General features: G+C 43.7%; 1 protein-coding gene across 1 annotated transcript; it reads right to left on the bottom strand.

The window, feature by feature from the left end:
• Window positions 1–73: 73 nt before the first annotated feature.
• Window positions 74–20,533, bottom strand: LOC306913912 (uncharacterized protein). Its single transcript, XM_079490747.1, has 6 exons — window positions 20,335–20,533; window positions 15,534–16,219; window positions 13,423–13,542; window positions 7,200–7,266; window positions 5,143–5,313; window positions 74–1,643 (listed from the first exon to the last, which is right to left on the bottom strand). The coding sequence occupies exons 1-6, from the start codon at window positions 20,381–20,383 to the stop codon at window positions 1,504–1,506; spliced, it is 1,233 nt and encodes a 410-aa protein (XP_079346873.1). The 5' UTR covers window positions 20,384–20,533; the 3' UTR covers window positions 74–1,503.
• Window positions 20,534–20,894: the final 361 nt, after the last annotated feature.

Raw genomic sequence — 20,894 nt, 5'->3', positions numbered from 1 at the left:
TGTTGTGTTTATAGCAGACTCCTCACTCAAATGTGCACTTGCAGTTTGGGCAACTCGAAAGCAAACTCCACAGTCCACATGCCCCAACATTTTATTTACTTGCCACCGATATGACCCGATATGACAAATAAGGGTCCGATACCGATACTTTTCCGATACCGATACAGTATCGGGACATCTCTATCAAATACTGTCCCTTTAGTTCGTTTTTTGGGGTTCCACCATGGGAACACCCCACTACACAACAGACAGATTATAACATTCAAAATCATGTAAAAAATTAAAAATAAACTCCCTAATGAATTCCCTTTCATATTTTTGTTTTGTGCCAAAGGTGTCTAAAGTAATGTAAGTGACATTGATTGTAAACATTAAACGGTAAAGCAAGAGAAACAAGTAAAAACAGAAAGCGTAGAAGTGCAGTTTGGCCCCTGAGTCTGATCACACACACAGTAGGGCAAATATATATCCATATTGGAATGATTACAAACTCATTTGTTTCTTTCAAAGATATTTGGCAATAGACAAAACATTTCTAAGATGGCGAAAACCAAATATTGTGATATTACATCGGTCTTGCGAGGATAAGATCCCCCCTCCAAAGATTGTCCATACTAGCCTGATCTCTAAGTTCACATGATGTGTGAAGTATAAAATAAGGCGTAAGTGGTTACAACCAGGAAAACACTTAAGTCACACAACCTTACAGTATCCAAACTCAGATCATATCTAGTCTCACAGTATGGATGTGATGTTAACGCAGCCTAGATCGATGGTTCTCAAACCTTTCAGGCCACAACGATTATTTTAGCTATTGTCTATTTGTCTATCTTTCGGAGTGTCGGGTGGAAACCTGACTCAAAACGTGTCGCTTTCGCGCCAGTTTTGAGTTTGCAGATCTGCTACTTCCGATGCTTTTGTGTGACACTGTAGTGTGATCAAGTAGGACGTTTATTCACGAATTATATTAAAACACAAAACTTGTAATGGAGATAAGAGGTTTCTGACCGACAGCAACCAGATATATATACGTTTTTTCACAAAACTGTTTTAGAAGGATTTAGAAGGAATTTGTAGAATCGGCCTTGTGGGTTAAGCAAATCATTGGGGGACACCCTCTGGGGATCCCGACCCACAGTTTGAGAACCAGTAGCCCTAGGGCTAGGGCTTCCCAAACAGTGGGGCGGGACCCATTTGTGGGTCACGGACTAATTTTTATTATTGGTCACGACTCAAGTTAAAATCCCATTTTCTTTTCCTACATTTAAAATATATATATTTCAAAATTTCAAAAAAGCTTGCGTGACTCGTGTGTGTGTGTGTGTGTGTGTGTGTGTGTGTGTGTGTGTGTGTGTGTGTGTGTGTGTGTGTGTGTGTGTGTGTGTGTGTGTGTGTGTGTGTGTGTGTGTGTGTGTGTGTGTGTGTGTGTGTGTGTGTGTGTGTGTGTGTGTGTGTGTGTGTGTGTGTGTGAGAGGGGGGTAAACATAGGGCCCCGGGGGCCCCTCAGAGGGTCTGGTATCCGCTGGTCCTGTGCCTTCGTCCTATCAGGTAGACTATGACCACGATGACGATAAGGACCAGCAGGGTGACGCCCACCGCGATGGCCACGCGGTAGTCTGGTCTGTCCGCCGCGCACATGTCAGCTGAAACACATTAATGTAACGATAAGCATTAGGTCTGGTCTGTCTGCCTCGCACATGTCAGCTGAAAATACATTACATTTATTAAACATATAGTCTCGTCTGTCAGCTGGAAATACATATTAAATATATTTATTATAACCAGTAAGACACCTGAGGGTGAGAAGCGCATCTGCCTGGGTGACAGCAGACTGCTGGGTGAGCACTGGCACTTTGGCATGGGGGGTCAGATCAACGTATGGAATGAATTCTGTACTGGCCATATATGGAGCATGTCTTGAGTGTACAGGGTTTGATGAGGTCAGATCAACATATGGAATGTCAGAACAGGTCAGCTCCATATATGGAGATCCAAGGGTGGCAGCGGGGGCAGTGTCTTGAGTGTACAGGGTTTGATGAGGGCCCAGGTAGGGCCGGGCCTTAATTTCCGGGCCTGTTGAGAACTGTAGTTTTTGCCGGCTGCCTGGCGTGGCTGCATTAATAACTTTGGGGCAGGCCCGTCTAGAGTTTAAATGTACAGTTATCAGTCAAAAGGGTATGGCGACATCGAAGAGGAAGGATGGATGGGGAAGGTGATGTATTCACGTGAATGTCTGTGAAATGTGAGGACAAAAGGAAGAGAAACTCTTCCTCAGGTGACTGAGAACTTGACCACACATAACAGAGTTCTACACGCATCTGTGCCACATTAAAATATTATTTTACTCTTTAGCTATTGAAAAATAGCAGATCTACAAGCTTGTAGCGCAGAACTATTTTTGGTGGTGCCCACATTATCAGTGGCTTTTACTGCAGTAAATGCCTTTCTGCCTCAGTCCGTATATAGCGAGCTGTATTGAATAAGTAGAGAACAAAATATGGGACAGAGTTGCACCACTCACTTCACAGGGGTCTGATTTGTATTATTACAGTAGAAGTTTACAGACCAAACTGTAAATAAAAGGTTTACATGACTTTCTGCCTCAGTCCGTATATAGCGAGCTGTATTGAATAAGTAGAGAACAGAATATGGGACAGAGTTGCACCACTCACTTCACAGGGGTGTGATTTTTATTATTATTACAGTAGAAGTTATTTTCTTATGAAAGCAGAGAGTCTTCTGTTTCATACGGTATATAGTATTTATATGTCGCTATAGGCCTTATTTTGTGAATCTTGAGGAGTTCAGGTCCATGTCTTCTCTGAAGTTATCTCTGGTGGGCACAAGCTGCATTCAATAACCAATTACTGACAAACTGTACATGGGATCAATGTGTACTGTTTTCCTCGTAAAGTACACATTCAGGGCTTTCATTCGGTGTATAGGATGTATAGCATATTTATTGTGTTCATTTTCATATCTGCCTGTCAATGTCTGTGACTTTAAACCTTCCATAACTCTGCTTGCTGTTCAAGATAATCCCTTTCAGGCAAAAGCAGGTGTTGCAAAAAGGTCAAGATCTCCAGAATGGAAGATGGTAAAATCAAAATGTCCTTTTTAAATTGAAGTGGACAAGTTCAGCTTTCTTTTGATGTATGTGTTTGATTCTCGCTATAAGAGAACAATTCCTTCCTTCAATGTTAAGCCCATAGACCAATTATTTGTTTACAAACATTGGGACTGGGCGCACGGGTGACTGTTTCATGTAATCAATTCCCAACAGATCTCCAAACCTGTGGTTTTGGGGAGCACTGGTTTCAGAAAAACAGCATCTGAAAGTTTGATGGGGCATTTTTTACACGTGAGTGCAGTTAGAACTTTTCCATTGCATCTTATGAGAGGTGGTGTTCTTCTGCTGCCTTTATGGGCACGCATGCATTCTTATCAGTGTGACGTCGTCTGATAAGGCCTGGCTGGAAGAACAGGCCTGGCTGGATTCTGTAGCAGCCAATGTGTTAAAGGGGGCGGGACTGCGACACTATTGTGGTAATAAGGACACCAGTTACACCCTTCTCCCCATAGGCCAGCTTGAATTTGAGGACCTTGCAGGCTTATGCAAAGGTTTATGCAAAGTCAACCAAATAAGATTCCTGTACAGGATCTCCTCACTGGTCAACAAAAACACCTTGAAGACTCTAACTAGGAGCCCTCATAAAAGGTTTCTTCGACTATGCATGCACCTCTTGGTACACAGCACCTCAAAGGCCCTAAAAACAAGGCTCCAGACATCCCAAAACAAACTGGTCAGGCTACTACTTGGACTCTCTCCCCGAACCCACCTCCCCCCTGCCCATTTTGATGTGTGTATATTTGTTTCTAAATGTTCTGAAGAATTGAAAATGGTGGACCCTGTTGTACACAAGTGTAATGCTTAATCACGGTGTCTTCCACAGTACGTTTTTGTATTGACTTGTGCTTTCATTTGAAATGTACCTGCATGCAATTGAAATGTACCTGCATGCAATGCAATGTGTTCTGCATACTGTGAAATAAAAAAAAATCAATCGATCAAAGGTTAAAATGGAATCTGTAACAGATGCCACGTTCATGTGTTGACCTGGCATCCTATAATTTGTAGTTTCAATGTACAGATTATTGATTTTTTTTTGAGGTGCTAGCCACTCCCAACGTCTGGCTTTGTGTGTTCCGCCCGTGACGTCAAACTTTCAGGTCAAGTCAATGGCCTGAAAGTCATGAATGCAGAGAGACCGTGTAGTACCCCAGTAAACTATAGCCTAGGGAACCATTTCATTTAGGGTATATGATCCTGTCGGGAGCGGATGATATCGTTACCGTCATGTTGTAGTAGTCGACAGGTAGGAACAACGGGGGCCTGTAGCTGTAAAAGCTACAGGCTACGAGAGCTTTTATTGAGAAAAATCGGTTTGAGGGAAAAGGAAGTTGCCGCCCCGTTGTTCCTGCCTGTCGACTACAAAACAATACTACAACATGATGTAACGATATCATCCGCTCCCAACCGGATCATACAGACTTTTGAAACAGAGACCAGGCTTTCCTCCGAGGTGGTGGAAAGCCTGGTGAGGCGAGGTTAAGTAAACTATAGGATGCCGGGTAAACAAATGAACCTAGAATTTGTCTAAATAGCATGCTATCTAAATGACATTTTAACATTTTGTATAAGACTGTCAAGGCTAGGCTAAGTGCTACGGGCCCAACCAGGCACAGCCAGTCTCAAGGCTTCAAGGCGGAGCAGATTTGTGTATCTATTGCTTTGAAAGAAGTAGCAGGAATGTGTGGAAATGAGTCAGCAGAACTAGTTCCTGAAATGGAGCTGACAGATAAGAATGCTGGTATCTTAACTACACATAGTGTTGCCATGTCTGCTCGTTATAAGTGACTTTGGGCTTATTTTTCCTGTAAAGTGGCTTATATTGTATATAGTATGTAGGTGTTGTTTTTTTTTTTTTGCTAGTTGCATCTTTTGGGCTTGTTTTCATAGACCTGGCAACATAATGTGCAGGTGAAACGGGGTCATAGATTTTCTGCTTCCACTTGGTGTTGGTAATGATGATGGTGTGTGCGTGCATGCGTTTGCGTGTGAGCGCGTGCGTCCAGACTTACGTTTACCAAAGTCGTTGGCCTGGGTCAGGTTGAAGGCCTGCATGCGTGTGTGAGTGACATCCAGGAACAGCGTGTTGCCCATGTCAACCGAGTCCATCTTACAGGAGTACGAGTGGCCGATGGCAGCGTTGAACAGATGCAGCGAGCGGTTGGACTGGGAGAATGCACTAGCTGTGAAAACAACATATAAACGGCACATCAGGAGTGATTTAAAGGGATATTTCACTTTCAATAAAACGTTTGGTCATTTTATCGTCTACTCAGGCTTATGTGAACATTTTAAGTTAGTCAGTATTTAGATATTTGATTTGATTCATTTTACTGCCCCACCCCCTTCATATAGAAAACCATTATAACTTCAAACTCCATTTTAACCATGATAGATTTATTCTGTTGACTGATATTGTCCTAATACGTGAGAGGGCAGTGGTTTTTCATTTACTGTTTTCATTTCTTTTTAATAATTCTTTTCGATTTTTTGAGTGGCGCTGGAGGAGGTTCTTTTCCAAACATAATTATTAAAAATAAATGAAAACACTAAGATATTCGATGATAAATCACAATTCTTTAATGACAGATGTAGCCACTGCAAATGTCCCATGCAAACGCCTAGCTTAAGTAGTCCCTCAACCAAATCGTCTGTGGGAACTTCCCAGCACAGCTGTTTTGATTAGGCGTTCCATTATGCTCATTTGAAGCACGGGTAGAGAGCTATTTCAATCTTATCAGATTGCTTCCTCGGAACTATTAAACTGTTGCAATGATGAGCATTATTAGTAAGGACCAATTCTATAAAGACAGATCGGTTGAAAACGGCTGAAGTTCTTCCTTTAACCCACTGGTTCACAAACGTTCTTAGTTTGAGACCCAAAAGAGACGTTTGGTGTCTGCCTGGTACCCAAAGCTAGTGAAAATAGCCGATCTACAAGCTCACAGCGCATCCGCAAAGTGACATGTTGTGAGCTTCTATATCTGCTATTCTCACTAGTTCATAGACTTTCTTTATAATGGAATTTCTTTCCCTAACCCAAACTTTTTTTGTAATGTATGGAATTCTGTATTCTTCTGAATGTTGTGCAATCTTTTGAAATAATAATTAAACGCATTTAATTCTAAATGGAATAATAAAAACGATATTTAGTCTTGACTCGTGTGACCCAAAACAATGTGGAGGTAAACATTGCTGTAAGTAAGAAATCAGAGCTCTTCTTTCAGCACTCCTGTAGCAGTCAAACCGGCTCAGCTGCATTGCGCCAACATGTTGACTGTAGGTCGTTCCCTGGGGGCAAATTCTGAGGTATTTGTACTTTACTTGAATGTGTCACATTGTAGTTTGTTGATTACGTTTGACGTAGTAGTGGTCTTAGTAGTTTTAATTTAATTTATTTGTTTCATTTTATTTATTTCATTTTAGAGGTAGAAAATGTCCTTAAATTGTCACTTTAGAAATGTGCAGATACCCTGAATTACACTTATATAATACTGCATGTTGGTTGGTTTGTTTACTGCTGAGTGAGAAAACAATGTTGCATTTTAAAAGAATCCCTGGCTAATAAGACAAATATATATATGCTTTAATGCATTATAATTGCCCTCAATAATTTTAATCTAAATTTTCTAAAACACTTTAAAGGACCACTTCACCACTTTTCAACTTATCTTCATATAATTGGTCCTCGCTAATGTTGCGAGGGCTGCGGGCAGTACAGAAACCCGTCCACCATCATCGTTAGGAATAGAAAGCCTGCCGTTTCTATTAGCTTGGATTCCCCATCTATGATGTCACTGGTGGACAGGTTTCTGAACTGCCCACAGACCTCCTATGAGACACATATATATGTGTATATATATATATATATATTTTTTTTTTTTCACTCAATAATAACAAATAACTCCTGTACGCTAGTTGATGATGTCATAATTAGGTCCATGTGTGGTCCAGCCCTATGGAATATAAATGTATTTCAAATATTGCTTTGATCATATTAAGTTAATGGTCCTCTGGGGACCCCTCTGAGGGTCCTGACCCACAGGTTGAGAAGCCCTGGTTCACTCACCGTCGCCGAGAGGGTAGGACAGGCTGAACGCTACGGAGTCCACATAGACGTCATTAGCAGCTTTACTCTGGGGAGACAAGAACAGACATGACACATTGTGTATTATTGTGTTTAGAGATGCACAATATATAATCGGTAGCGTATCGGAATCGGCCATATTGGCCATAGAAAATGCCATATCGGTATCGGATCGGTCTCAAAATAATCCAGATTATTTTCTCCGATATTGATGACGCAATAATAATGTGACCGTCAATGGCTTTGTACTCATTCAGTAGTGAAAACAGACATTTGGGGAAAAGAGTATAAGCTATTTATTGATTGATTGAATACTTTTTAACAGGCTTTGGGCTAAAATTATTTAAATCAACTGTACATTTGACTGTACATTTAGTCGACTAAAATCTTATATTTTGTCGACTAAAACTAGACTAACTAGTATTCAAAATACTAAACAATATGACTAAACTAAAATCTAAATTTGCTGCCAAAATCAACACTGGTGGACACTGTGACGCGGGGAGAGCGTCAGGTTAGTCACACGACCGACAGCCCTTGTGATGTGAGCTTGTGCACCCAGCTGTGCTGCTGACTCAGTGTTGAGTGCATGTTTCGTGGTTTCACACACAGACTGCTTGTTGGAGGATACAGAAAGTTCACGGCAGGACTTCACTGATTCATTGTTCTGATCAGAAGTTTCCCAACTGTCACAAGAGGAGGCTTCTACTCAATACTTCCCCTTTAGCTAGGAATTGGAAGGTTCCTGGTTTGATTACCAGCTCCCCTTGGGTTAGTGTCGAAGTGTCCTTGAGCAATACGCTGGACCCCACCTAACTGCTCCCAATGAGCAGGTTGGTGCCTTGCATGGTTTCCTCTGCTGTCTGTGTGTGTGTGTGTGTGTGTGTGCGTGCGTGCGTGCGTGTTGTCATCGCCTTGTTTGTGCATTCTACAAAGCACAGCAGATTGCTGTCTTCATGTTGCCAGGCAACCATATATGCACCTGTACGTGTACACACACACACACACACACACACACACACAAAGTTCCCCCACAGTCACAAGAATCAGAGGATCTCCAACTTCCCTTTACTCCAACCACCTCTCACAGCCTGACTTCCACTATGAGCAACATACTGTAAATCTACAACGGATGACCTTTTATTACATTCAAACCGGAAAGGTTTTATGTGTGTCATTTTAGATCGTATATGTTGGCTATTCAAACATAACATATACATCTGCTCTTTTTGAACATTTAAAAAAATAAATCTGCAGGTGTGTGTGTGTGTGTGTGTGTGTGCGTGTGCGTGACCCTGTAATTTGTGCAGGCACTCTGAAAATGTTGTAGAGCATGTTATTGTGCTTTCCCACGGTCATTATACTGTCCTCCTCATGTCGCCCTAGACACTACCTTTCCCGTCACAGAGATCCCTCAAATCTCATCTATCCAGCTCGTTCACCCAGTCACCACATTGTGGTGGAGGGAGGCCTATGGAACTGCCATGCAGCTACCAAAAAGAATATGCCTGAATTATTTTCAGGCCACGCCTCCCTCAAGTCTCTGCATTTCCTTGCTCTGACTGAAACCTGGATCACCCCAGATAACACTGCAACTCCCGCCGCCCTCTCTGTTTCACACAAGTTCACCCACACCCCTCGCCAAACAGGTACAGGGGGTGGTACAGGGCTACTAACATCCCCCAAATGGAATTTCCGTGTCTTAAATCTCTCTCACCTTTCTCTGTCCACATGTGAATTTCATGCTCAATATCACAACCAGTCCCCCTCACCCTCATTGTGCTATATCGCCCTCCAGGAACTCTCGGGAACTTCCTGGAAGAACTAGACTCTCTGATCAGCCCGTTTCCGGAAGATGGCACCCCCCTGATTCTACTGGGTGACTTCAACCTACCGACCGCAGATAAGTATCTTCCCGTTACATCCCTTCTGGCCTCATTTGACCTCTCCCTATCTCCCTCCCCTCCCACTCACAAGGCTGGTAATGTTTTGGACCTTGTGTTCTCCAGAGCCTGCTCTCCCTCCACACTCTCTGTTACGCCCTTAATTAGGTCTGACCACCATTTCATAACCTTCTCCCTCTCTCTCTCCACCCTCCCGCCTAAACCTACTAACCCTCTGAACGTCACCACCCGACGCAATCTCAAGTCCCTAAACCCGTCCTCCCTCTCATCCTCTATTCTCTCCTCTCTACCCTCCCTGGAGTCCTTCCTCTCTCTCACCTGACACTGCAACCTCATCCTTCCTCTCCTCTATCTCATCTGCATTTGACCAACACTGCCCGCCCTCATCCAGGCCAGCCCGCTCATGTCCACCGGCTCCCTGGTTATCTGAAACTCTCAGATCTGAACGAACACCTCTAAGGGCAGCCGAAAGAAAGTGGCACAAGAAAAAGCTACCAGATGACCTTTCCCACTTTCACTCACTCCTCTCTGCCTTCGCCCTCTCACTAACCACTGCTAAAACCTCTTTCTACCACACCAAAATCCAATCCTGTACTTCTAACCCAAGGAAGCTCTTCTCCACTTTCTCCTCCCTCCTTTAAGCCCCCTCCCCCCACTCAACCTTCATCCCTCACTGCTGATGTTTTTGTCAACTACTTCGAGAAGAAGGTTGATGATATCAGCAGCTCCTTTCCCCCCCTCCCCCATAAAGTGGCATCTGACTCAACCAACACTAACCTCAACATTCCATGCATGTCCTCCTTCTCACCTCTTTCACCCGACGAGGTTCTACAACTAGTGACATCCACTAGACGTACCACCTGTCCTCTAGACCCTGTCCCGTCTCCAATCTTCCAGACCATCGCACCTGATCTGCTCCCCTTCATCACCTCCATCATCAACACCTCAGTAACCTCAGGCTGCGTCCCATCTGCCCTCAAGTCAGCCAGAGTAACGCCACTCCTCAAGAAACCAACCCTTGACCCCTCAGATGTCAAGAACTACAGACCGGTATCACTCCTTTCATTTCTTTCTAAAAGCATTGAACGTGTTGTCTCCAACCAGCTCTCTCTCCATCTCTCACAGAACAACCTGCTGGATCCCAACCAGTCCGGATTCAAAAAGGCCCACTCCACAGAAACTGCCCTGCTGGCAGTCACAGAAGCACTACATGCTGCCCAGGCTGCGTCCCACTCTGCAGTCCTGATTCTCCTAGACCTATCAGCAGCATTTGACACAGTGAACCACCAGCTGCTCCTAGACACCCTAGCGGATCTAGGCATCGGTGGGACGGCACTGAAGTGGTTCTCCTCCTACCTCACCGACCGGACCTACCAGGTTTCCTGGAAAGGTCTGCTATCATCCCCCCGAACCCTCCAAACTGGGGTCCCACAGGGGTCTGTACTTGGTCCCCTCCTTTTCTCACTGTACACTAAATCCCTTGACACTATCATCTCCGCTCACAATAGATCATATCACTGCTACGCCGATGACACACAACTGTTTCTATCCTTCCCCCCCTCTGCCTCTCAGGTGGAAGAGCGCATCACTGCATGCCTGGCTGACATCTCACAGTGGATGTCCTCCAACCACCTCAAGCTGAACCCAGACAAGACTGAGCTTCTCTTCTTCCCAGCTAAGTCCTGCCCTATGCGGGAGCTAACTATTTCCATAGACAACGCCCTGGTAACATCTGTCCCAACAGCCAGGAACCTTGGTGTTGTCCTGGACAGTCAGCTCTCGTTCAAAACTCACATCACAGCTGTTACTCGATCCTGCAGGTTCACACTCTATAACATACGACGAATTAGACCGTTCCTCACCCAGGAATCAGCCCAGCTCCTAATCCAGACAACAGTCTTGTCAAAACTCGACTGTTGTAACGCCCTCCTTACTGGCCTACCGGCATGTGCACTTAAGCCTCTCCAACTGATCCAAAATGCCGCAGCTCGCTTGGTCTTCAACCAGCCAAAATTCTCACATGTCTCCCCCCTGCTCCGCTCCCTCAACTGGCTCCCAGTCGCTGCCCGCACAGAATACAAAACCCTGATGCTGGCATTCAAAGCAACCAGAGGTATGGCTCCCCCATATCTTGCAAGTATGATTGAACCCTACAACCCCTCCCGCGCACTCAGATCAGCCAATGCAGGGAAGCTGGAAGTACCCTCACTAAAAACGCCGGGACAACGCTCCACACGTCCCAAACTCTTCTCCCTTCTGGCTCCAAAACTGTGGAATGCACTCCCTGTTGCAGTCAGAACTGCAGCATCACTCCCAATCTTCCGCCGTAGTCTGAAAACCCACCTTTTCAGACTCCACCATGGCCCATAGCACTTACCCCCTTAGACAGCACTATTTAGACTTAGATAGCATTTGATACAGACTTATAGCATGTTATGTAGACAGCACAATAATTGCATTGTATGTAGTCATAGCACTTCATAGTATATATGTACAGCATAGTATAGTATATATGTATAGTTTATATGTACAGTGTCATTATATAGATATGTTCTAGCTACGTTCTTAGCTTACGCATGTTTCTTGATAAATGCTTTTTATATATGTGATGTATTCCCATGCTTTTGTTCTTGCTTAATGTAAGTCGCTCTGGATTAAGAGCGTCTGCTAAATGCCTAAATTGTAAAATTGTAAATTGTAATTGTACGGTAAAGGTGAGAATAGGTGTTATTTTTACGATGCTGACCCATCTCCAACTTCCTCAACACACACGTGCTCATTTGTATTTGTATAATAATGTACACATAACGTTATCATCCACGGCACCCCTTAATTACATATAGAACCTTATGTCATATTAACGCTAAAATATATAGTATGTCAGGAGAAAAACTGGAGAGAATATTTGTTTCCATTTCCAGACTGAAAATAACTTTTATACATGGAGTTTAACCACTTAAACCAGACCAGTGCTATTCTGGGGAGGAACGTTCAACCAAAAATAGCCGATCTACAAGCACACAACACGTCACAACGTGGGAGCTTGTAGATCAGCTATTTTTGGTGAAGGGATTTGGTTTACTGTAGGCTGAAAAAGAACGCACCAAATAACAGTTTAACGCGGTCCGTTTTACATAAGCAAGGGTCTGAGTGGACCTTACACTGAAGTGACATTGATACATTCCAATTAAATATTATCAAAGTATTATTCCGAGGCACCATGGACTTGCGTCACGGAACCCTAGGGTGCCACGCCCACGGGCACCTGCTTTGAGAAGCACTGAGATAGAACCCTAGGGTGCCACGCCCACGGGCAGCTGCTTTGAGAAGCACTGAGATAGGACATGAATGTTAAATAGTTGAAGGTGAAGGTGATGTGATAGGTCAGTTATTCCCAAACGTTTTCATGTCAAGGACCCCCAAATTGACCCTAATTAGCCGGCGGACCCCCCATTTGAAGAGATATGCCAGGGACCCCCATAAGAGAAGATTTATTTGACGGGTGATTCTCAACCCCTTTAATTTCAAGGACCCCCAGTTAGTAGTCTACGGACCCCACATTTAATGGCCTTTCTACCTCTGGGACCCTCAATTAATATTGTAAAATCAATGTCAATTTAACTCTGAGTTACAGACCCATAAGGGTCCATTTGATTCCTAACTATCATTTAGCTGGGGACCCCCTGGAACTCCCTCAAGGACCCCTGTGTGTCCCCGGACCCCATTTTGGGAACCACTGAGTTACTCTGTTGAAGGTGAAGGTGATGTGATGGGTAATAGATTAGTTACCCTGTTGAAGGTGAAGGTGATGGGTAATAGATTAGTTACCCTGTTGAAGGTGATGTGATGGGTAATAGATTAGTTACCCTGTTGAAGGTGAAGTGGTATAATAATAGATTAGTTACCCTGTTGAATGCGATGTGATGGGTAATAGATTAGTTACCCTGTTGAAGGTGAAGGTGATGCAGGGTAATAGATTAGTTACCCTGTTGAAGGTGAAGGTGATGTGATGGGTAATAGATTAGTTACCCTGTTGAAGGTGAAGGTGATGTGATGGGTAATAGATTAGTTACCCTGTTGAAGGTGAAGGTGACGTGGTATAATAATAGATTAGTTACCCTGTTGAAGGTGAAGGTGACGTAGTATAATAATAGATTAGTTACCCTGTTGAAGGTGAAGGTGATGTGATGGGTAATAGATTAGTTACCCTGTTGAAGGTGAAGGTGACGTGGTATAATAATAGATTAGTTACCCTGTTGAAGGTGAAGGTGACGTGGTAGGTATAATAATAGATTAGTTACCCTGTTGAAGGTGAATGTGATGGCTCCCTGCTTGAAGGACAGGGTGAGCGTAGCTTGGTCCGCGGTGCAGTTGCCGCTCGCCTTGGTGTCCCCGGGTACGACCGTAAACGGAAAGCTGGTCTGTGGAACAAACGGAGGGAGGAAGTTGTTAGATTTGTCACATGCAATTTACAATCAGACGCTCTTATCCAGAGTGAATACGCAAGGTAAACGCATGCATAGAATGCAGAGACAGTGTAAAGTGTCTCAGTAAACCATAAGATCATAGAAGGCAGAGAGACAGTGTAGTGTCTCAGTAAACTATAGGATCACATAGACTGCACAGTCCTATGGTTTAGAGTAGACAGTTGCTAGGTTCATTGTTTAACTGCCATCCTATAGTTTCATAATGTACAGAATGTTATTTAGATAGCATGTTGTTTATTGACCAATGCTAGGCTCATGTAGGCTACCCATAAACATGGGTGTGTGTGACCCAGTACCGCAAGTCAAGTTGAATAACTGAAGACAACCTTGTCAGAAGTTGTTGACGACAATAAATAGTGTTTTCTTTAGTATGCTTATTCCAATCTCAAACTTGACCTGTTAATCTGGGACAAGTAACTGACTCACCCCTGATAGGATATCATCAGTCACATGATAAACAGTCAGGTGACATTCACATGATGACGAGTTATTGCTAATTGCTCTGATAAAGTCGACTCACTGTTGTTGTCAAACTGGGTCATGTTGATAGCACGTCAGGTGAACCACTACCAGGTTGCATAGAATACCTTAAAGTGCTATTTCACTTAAACACGTCTATTCAGGCTGCTACAGTATATACAATATTTATATGGATATACATTTTATCAGACCCCACACCCATGTTAGACTCATTGAAAACACACGTCTCTGCTTCTGGTGACTGATATTGTCCTTCTAATGAATGTTACTCATTGAAAACACACGTCTCTGCTTCTGGTGACTGATATTGTCCGAACATGGTTAAATTTTTATTTGAAGTTCAATGCACTTAGCGTGTCTGATAAAACTAATAAAGAATATAAAATATTGAATCAAGCAACTTGAAAACTATCTGGGCTGAAACACAAAAGCCTGAGTCGACGTTAAAATGACCCCAGAAGGCCCGGAATCAACATACTTCTGTAGAAGACATGCTGGCTTCTATGGAATCCAAATGAGTGAAATCAGTCGCAGCTACTGAGAACTTTAATCGCTCCTCATTGGAATTAGAACTGCAGACTCACTCCCAATCTTCTGCCGTAGTCTGAAAACTCACCTCTTCAGACTCCACTTGCCCTAGCCTCGACGACCGTGCAGGCGTATGCAAAGGCTAAATCTGTCATTTAGATAGCATGTTGTGTAAACAGATGCCAAGTCATTGTTGATTTGGCATCCTATAGTGTTCATTGTACAGATATTCTACTGTTAGACTGATGATAGGTCCTTGGTTTACTTAGGACCCTAGATGCTATTTCTATATTTACTAGACCTGTACGTGCCCGCCGGCCTCCGGCCTACTTGAGAACAATGCAACTTGGGAACCTAATAATACCCGTTGTCAATTTGTCATAGCACCCGCTTTAACTATCTGTGTCCCACATGGAGATCTCTGTATCTGCGGCAAATTGCACAGGTGAGAGGAATTGGGCTCATTAGGCCCACTGGCAGAGCCTGACCAGAGCCTTTTGTGGCGGTTCTGGACAACCGTGGGCTGACCGACTCTATGCTGGGCACTGCACTCCCTGTGGGGGTGTGGAACGCATGTGTCGAATTTGAAGTCGGTGGGGCAAAGGGTTCTCGAGTTACGTGCATTACACACACACACACACACACACACACACACACACACACACACACACGCACGCAGAGACGTGGTGCATTTATAGTAGGATATATTCTACTGTTAGACTGATGATAGGTTATTGGTTTACTTAAGTTATAATCCTTGATGACTATTTTCATGTATTTGATGTATTACCATGTGTTGGTCTTGCTTACTGTAAATCTCTCTGGATTAAGTCTAAAAGTTGTAAATTGTAAATTTTCATCCAATGCGCTCCGCTTCGGTTCGACATAGAAGAACCACTGTGGGAACCGCGCGTTACCTTGGCATCCGTCTGCCGACGGATCTGCACGGCCATCTGACACAGGAGGCAGGTGACGCCCGTGACCGCGTCCGTGACGTTGTAGCTCCCCGCCGTCAGGTTGGTGGGTTGCGTGGGCCCGGGGGGGGTCGGGGGGGCAGTGGTCGTGGCCGCAGTCGTTGTGGCTGCAGTGGTTGTGGTTGGGGCTGCAGTGGTTGTGGGTGCAGGGGTTGGGGGTGCAGGGGTTGTGGGTGCAGTGGTTGTGGGTGCAGTGGTTGTGGCTGCAGTGGTTGTGGGTGCAGTGGTTGTGGGTGCAGTGGTTGTGGGTGCAGTGGTTGTGGCTGCAGTGGTTGTGGGTGCAGTGGTTGTGGTTGTAGTGGTTGTGGGTGCAGTGGTTGTGGGTGCAGTGGTTGTGGTTGTAGTGGTTGTGGGTGCAGTGGTTGTGGGTGCAGTGGTTGTGGGTGCAGTGGTTGTGGCTGCAGTGGTTGTGGGTGCAGTGGTTGTGGGTGCAGTGGTTGTGGGTGCAGTGGTTGTGGCTGCAGTGGTTGTGGCTGCAGTGGTTGTGGCTGCAGTGGTTGTGGCTGCAGTGGTTGTGGCTGCAGTGGTTGTGGGTGCAGTGGTTGTGGCTGCAGTCGCAAATTCTGCCGCAGGACCTACGGTAGCCGCCGGCTGGTATTCAGGACTCCCCTCTTCGGCGGATGACAGAGCTACACACACACACACACACACACACACACACACACACACACACACACACACACACACCAGAGAGAAGGTCCGGTCTGTTACGATGTGGTGGCACCGGCAATTTCCATTCTTACACTCTCGTGTGGGGTCCTTGCAAATAAAAAAATTGAGAACCACTAGTACCAGTTGGACCTCTAATATGCCATAGTTTTGTTATAAATAAGTGTCATACATGTTCTGAAGAAAACCTCGAGACTTGACATCCAGTAATTAGCCCTTCGCTAAGTCCCTCGATCCCCAACCCGTCCTTGTCCAATAGGTACATTAGCAGTGAGGAGACAGGGCAAGTTCTCCATATAAATAATTGGTCATTTCAGTAGGAAGAGCATCAAAATGTCTTCTAAATCTAGTCAACCAGGCCTGCAGTAGGCAATGCACTGGACAAATGTGCATGACATTATAAATAAACTAGAAAATGACAGAGGGAGAAATCAACTTTTAACGGCTACCCGACAGGATTTTTCATGTAATGCACCATAAGACTACGGTGATTAGTATATTGCCATCACCTGGGTGAGTCAGGTGTGTAATTTCCCCGACGTTAAGTGTATAATTATGTTCAACAACACAGCCATGCAAAATAACATTGACAGCTATGAGGTGGCGAAAGCTTGACCTGCATAGCAACAGTTGCTAAACTATTTGGATTGGCATTGGACAATCGCTTTTTGGGGTGGGATTTAGCGAAGGGCTATAATTGGGTATCATGATCAAAATAAGAACATCATGGTGTGTAAAAAAAAGACCAAGTCTTTGCCACAGACACATTTGTCCCTGTACAGACATACAGTTGGAGGCCATCGATATTGTCCTTTTCTTTTTGCTGAGGTTTGCGTGATCTGCGCAAAAGGACAGTTAACCCATTTTGGGCGGGAACCCCTTTTGGTGTTTTAAACATTATGTTATAATTTAGCTATTGAAAAATAGCAGATCTACAAGCTCATAGCGCGCCACCGAGTGGCGCGCTACGAGCTTGTAGGTCTGCTATTTTTGAAAAATCGTGAAAATATTTATTTCAGAAAACTGGAGGATTTAGAAGGATTTTTTTTAAATTTTGAGGTCAGGCCTAAATGGGTCAAATGATAAGGGACAATATCGGTGGCACCTAACTGTATTGATGACTGCTGGGTTTCTGCCCGACAGCGACAGCAACAAATCAGGTCAAAAGCTATGTCCGATCGGTATCAATAACAGTATTCTCACATCAAGGGAACTATTATCAACAGCTTTCTCAACCTTTTCAGGCCGCGACCCCCCAAATAATCACACGTGAACTGGGGACCCCCCCTCCCCCCACCGTGACAAACACTTGGAATTGTAGGAGTTGAGGCATTGAGACATTTAGTTTGACTCTGTTCCACAGATAATTGTTGTGAGAAGAATAATCAATCTACACATCTACAATCTACTCATTGATCTGCGACACAAGCTTCTTCACTGGTCTCTGTTGCTCATTGAGATCTGCGACACAAGCTGCTTCCACTTTTTGTTGCTCATTGAGATCTGCGACACAAGCTGCTTCCACTTTCTGTTGCTCATTGAGATCTGCGACACAAGCTGCTTCACTGGTCTCTGTTGCTCATTGCCACAGCAAGTTCATTCACAGTTAGTCCTGTGTCCCTAGACTCCAACATCTGGAAATGTGAGTGGTCTTGTTCCTCTTGATGGACAGGGTAGTCTCTACAGAAGAATATCCACAATGACCTGGTATTTTGCTCTGTGGCAGTGTTCAGCCAAACTGAGTCTGCTTTGTGCCACAAGTTACAACAACTGAGAACGCCTAATTGCAATTATTTGAGATAATCACAAATATTTTTGTCGTCATAATCATTTCCATGCTCAAACATTTTCCAAACAGCAGATCTACAGGCTTGCGACACGTGTTGTAAGTTTGTAGATGAGCTATTTCAGCTATTTTCAATTTATTTTAAAGTAGGATTCTGAGTAAATATGTCAGAAATCTATTTGTACATTAAGTTATTTGTCATATCTGCCCAGCGAAATTTGTTATGAAGCCTAAAAACCAAACAAAAAATAAATTTGTGTTCATATGTCCACACAATTAGGTCGTTAATTGCAATTATTTGTGTTACAATGAATCGCCAACATAACAGCGTTATCAACCATGGCTTTAATGTTTGAATAGCTGACAGGAGGGTCAAAGTACAGCCGTTTATGATGATGCATATTATGGTCACAGACAGTAGCCTAGTGGTTAATATTAAACATGGAGACTCCTTTTACAAAAACATGAACACAGTGGGAAAGCAGCAGTCCGCGATCAAAAACAGAAACCCATGTACCTGTCAAAATACTTCCTTAATGTCAACCTATGCCACTAAAATGTGGAACACGCTACCGAAAGCCGTTAATAAATGTGAATCCCTTTTGCATATAGAAATGTCTGTATGTCTTTAAATGTTCTGATGAATTGAAAATGGAGGACCCTGATGTAAGTCTTAGTGCTTTTTCTGGTTTTATCCTCTTAGCAGATTTTGTATTGACCTGTACTTTTGTTGAACTGTAGGACCCATTCTACAAACTGTTAATAACATTTTCAATCAAACAATAATATGTAAGCCAACTCGACTGTAAAGTTTAGAGATATGTATATGTATTTATTAATCAGTGATTCTCAACACAGGGTCCGGGTACTGTCAGCGTCAGGGGTCCTTGAGGGCGTTCCCAGGGGGTCCCCCAGGTAAATGATTGATAGGATTCCATTCATTTTGTAGGCCTACAAATGGAACCAAATGGACCCTTACGCGTCTGTAACTCTGAGTGTACAAATGGAACCAAATGACCCTTACGGGTCTGTAACTCTGAGAGTGTACAAATGGAACCAAATGGACCCTTATAGGTCTGTAACTCTGAGCGTGTATAACAAATGAAACCAAATGTTTTCCACTGCATGTGAAAACTTGCGGAGTGAGCCTTTTTGCGGTTGCCACACTTGTGATCATGGAAGCATGTGACCATGGAGCTGCAGATTGCGGAAACTCATGTCTTCGATAAACCCTGAACCATCATAATAATTTGCTCTACAGCCCGCACATCTACATAAACGTTCATATTTCAAATATAAAGTTCTCACCCCAGGGCCACGGATGTTACAATCGTCCTCGGGTGGGTATAAGTACCAGTAGCTTCCGTATTGTTCAACAAAAAGCATTTTAATCAGATCCGTGGCCATTTTCTCAGTCTTTTCTCATTATGCTTTCAACCACTCGACCCTATCGGTTGAGAGTTGTATTGCACTCCGATTACAATATAACTCTAATGATAAAATGGCCCCAGATGATAAATCTGATTAAAAAAAAAAATTATTGAACAATATGGAAGATACGGGTACCCACCCGATGAGCATTTGTAACATCCGTGGCTCTGGAGTGATCAAGCACTTTATATTTGACATATAATATGCCTATATGTAGGGCTGTAAATGGAGCAAGTGTACAAATATAGTTTGAAGTTCCGCCATGATGGACGAGCGTCGTGTGATCCAACATGAGGAAGTTACAAACACTGTCAAATAATGTAATAAATAACAAACAGTTGGAAACCGTCAGAAAAGTCTGTTTCATTAAACGTTACCACCAAAGGTATCCCCTCCTAAACAGTTCCCTAAACAACTCGCATATCATCATAAGCATTTTCCCCCTTCCCACACACGTATATGGGAATAATACTTTTGGGATAATTAGATGTTAGATGTTACTTGTAGGGTTGATCTTATTGTTGTTATTATTATTGGACTATAATTATTCATTCATTACACAGATATGTAGGCTACAGCTAGGTTACGCGCGCACGCGCGCACGCACGCACAACCACACACACCACGAAAAAACCGTCCGGTCAAAGTCAAACACAACCAAATCGTGACTGTCCGATTTGTTTCCATTGTGGTCTAAAGAAACACCCACAGAAACATGCACGCGTGTGGAATTAGAAAAGCACCGAAAATGGAACATTTTGTCCACAAACAGCATTTATAAGTCACAAGTGAAGTGGGGAGGAGAAAAGAACCCTGTGAAAACAGTTCAGTAGAAAATACAGTTGCATAACTTCTTACCTGACACCGCAGCGCATACGACACAGAACAATACGAATCCCGTCTTCATCGTGCCAGATCGATATGATTGAATATTATTATTGTTATTGATCCGATTGATTCGTGGTGTCCTCTGGCTACAGCCTGCAGTGTGTGCGAGAGGGAGCAGAGTGTATGTGTGTGTGCGCTGCTCTCCTCTTCAGAATGAGTGACTGACCTCAGCTCTGTGTGTCAGAGAGTTTAAGTATCACTGCACTGGAAACGAAACTAAAACGACAAAGTGGAACAAGGGATACAGGTCCAGTGTACCTTAAAGGACCACTTCACCACTTGTCATTGTTTTCAACTGATCTTCATATATGTGCTATTATGTGGTCCTCCTCACTATGGTCATGATAAAAAAAGCTGCTGTCTATGTGAGCCACAGCCAACAGGTTGTGGATTCAAGTGTAGCTGAGTTCCTTCCTTCTACTCTTCACTGTGGACCACATTTTGGAGAATAACACCCAGAAGAACAATGGAAAGCTGAGGAAATTCTCAGAGAGCATATGGTGGCTCTCTGTGATAAGCTGCTGTCTATG

Source organism: Electrona antarctica (assembly GCF_951216825.1).
Source record: "Electrona antarctica genome assembly, chromosome: 21".
Taxonomy (NCBI): Eukaryota; Metazoa; Chordata; class Actinopteri; order Myctophiformes; family Myctophidae; genus Electrona; species Electrona antarctica.
The sequence above is the reverse complement of the archived record's forward strand: the minus strand, read 5'-3'. Positions and strand labels throughout refer to the sequence as shown.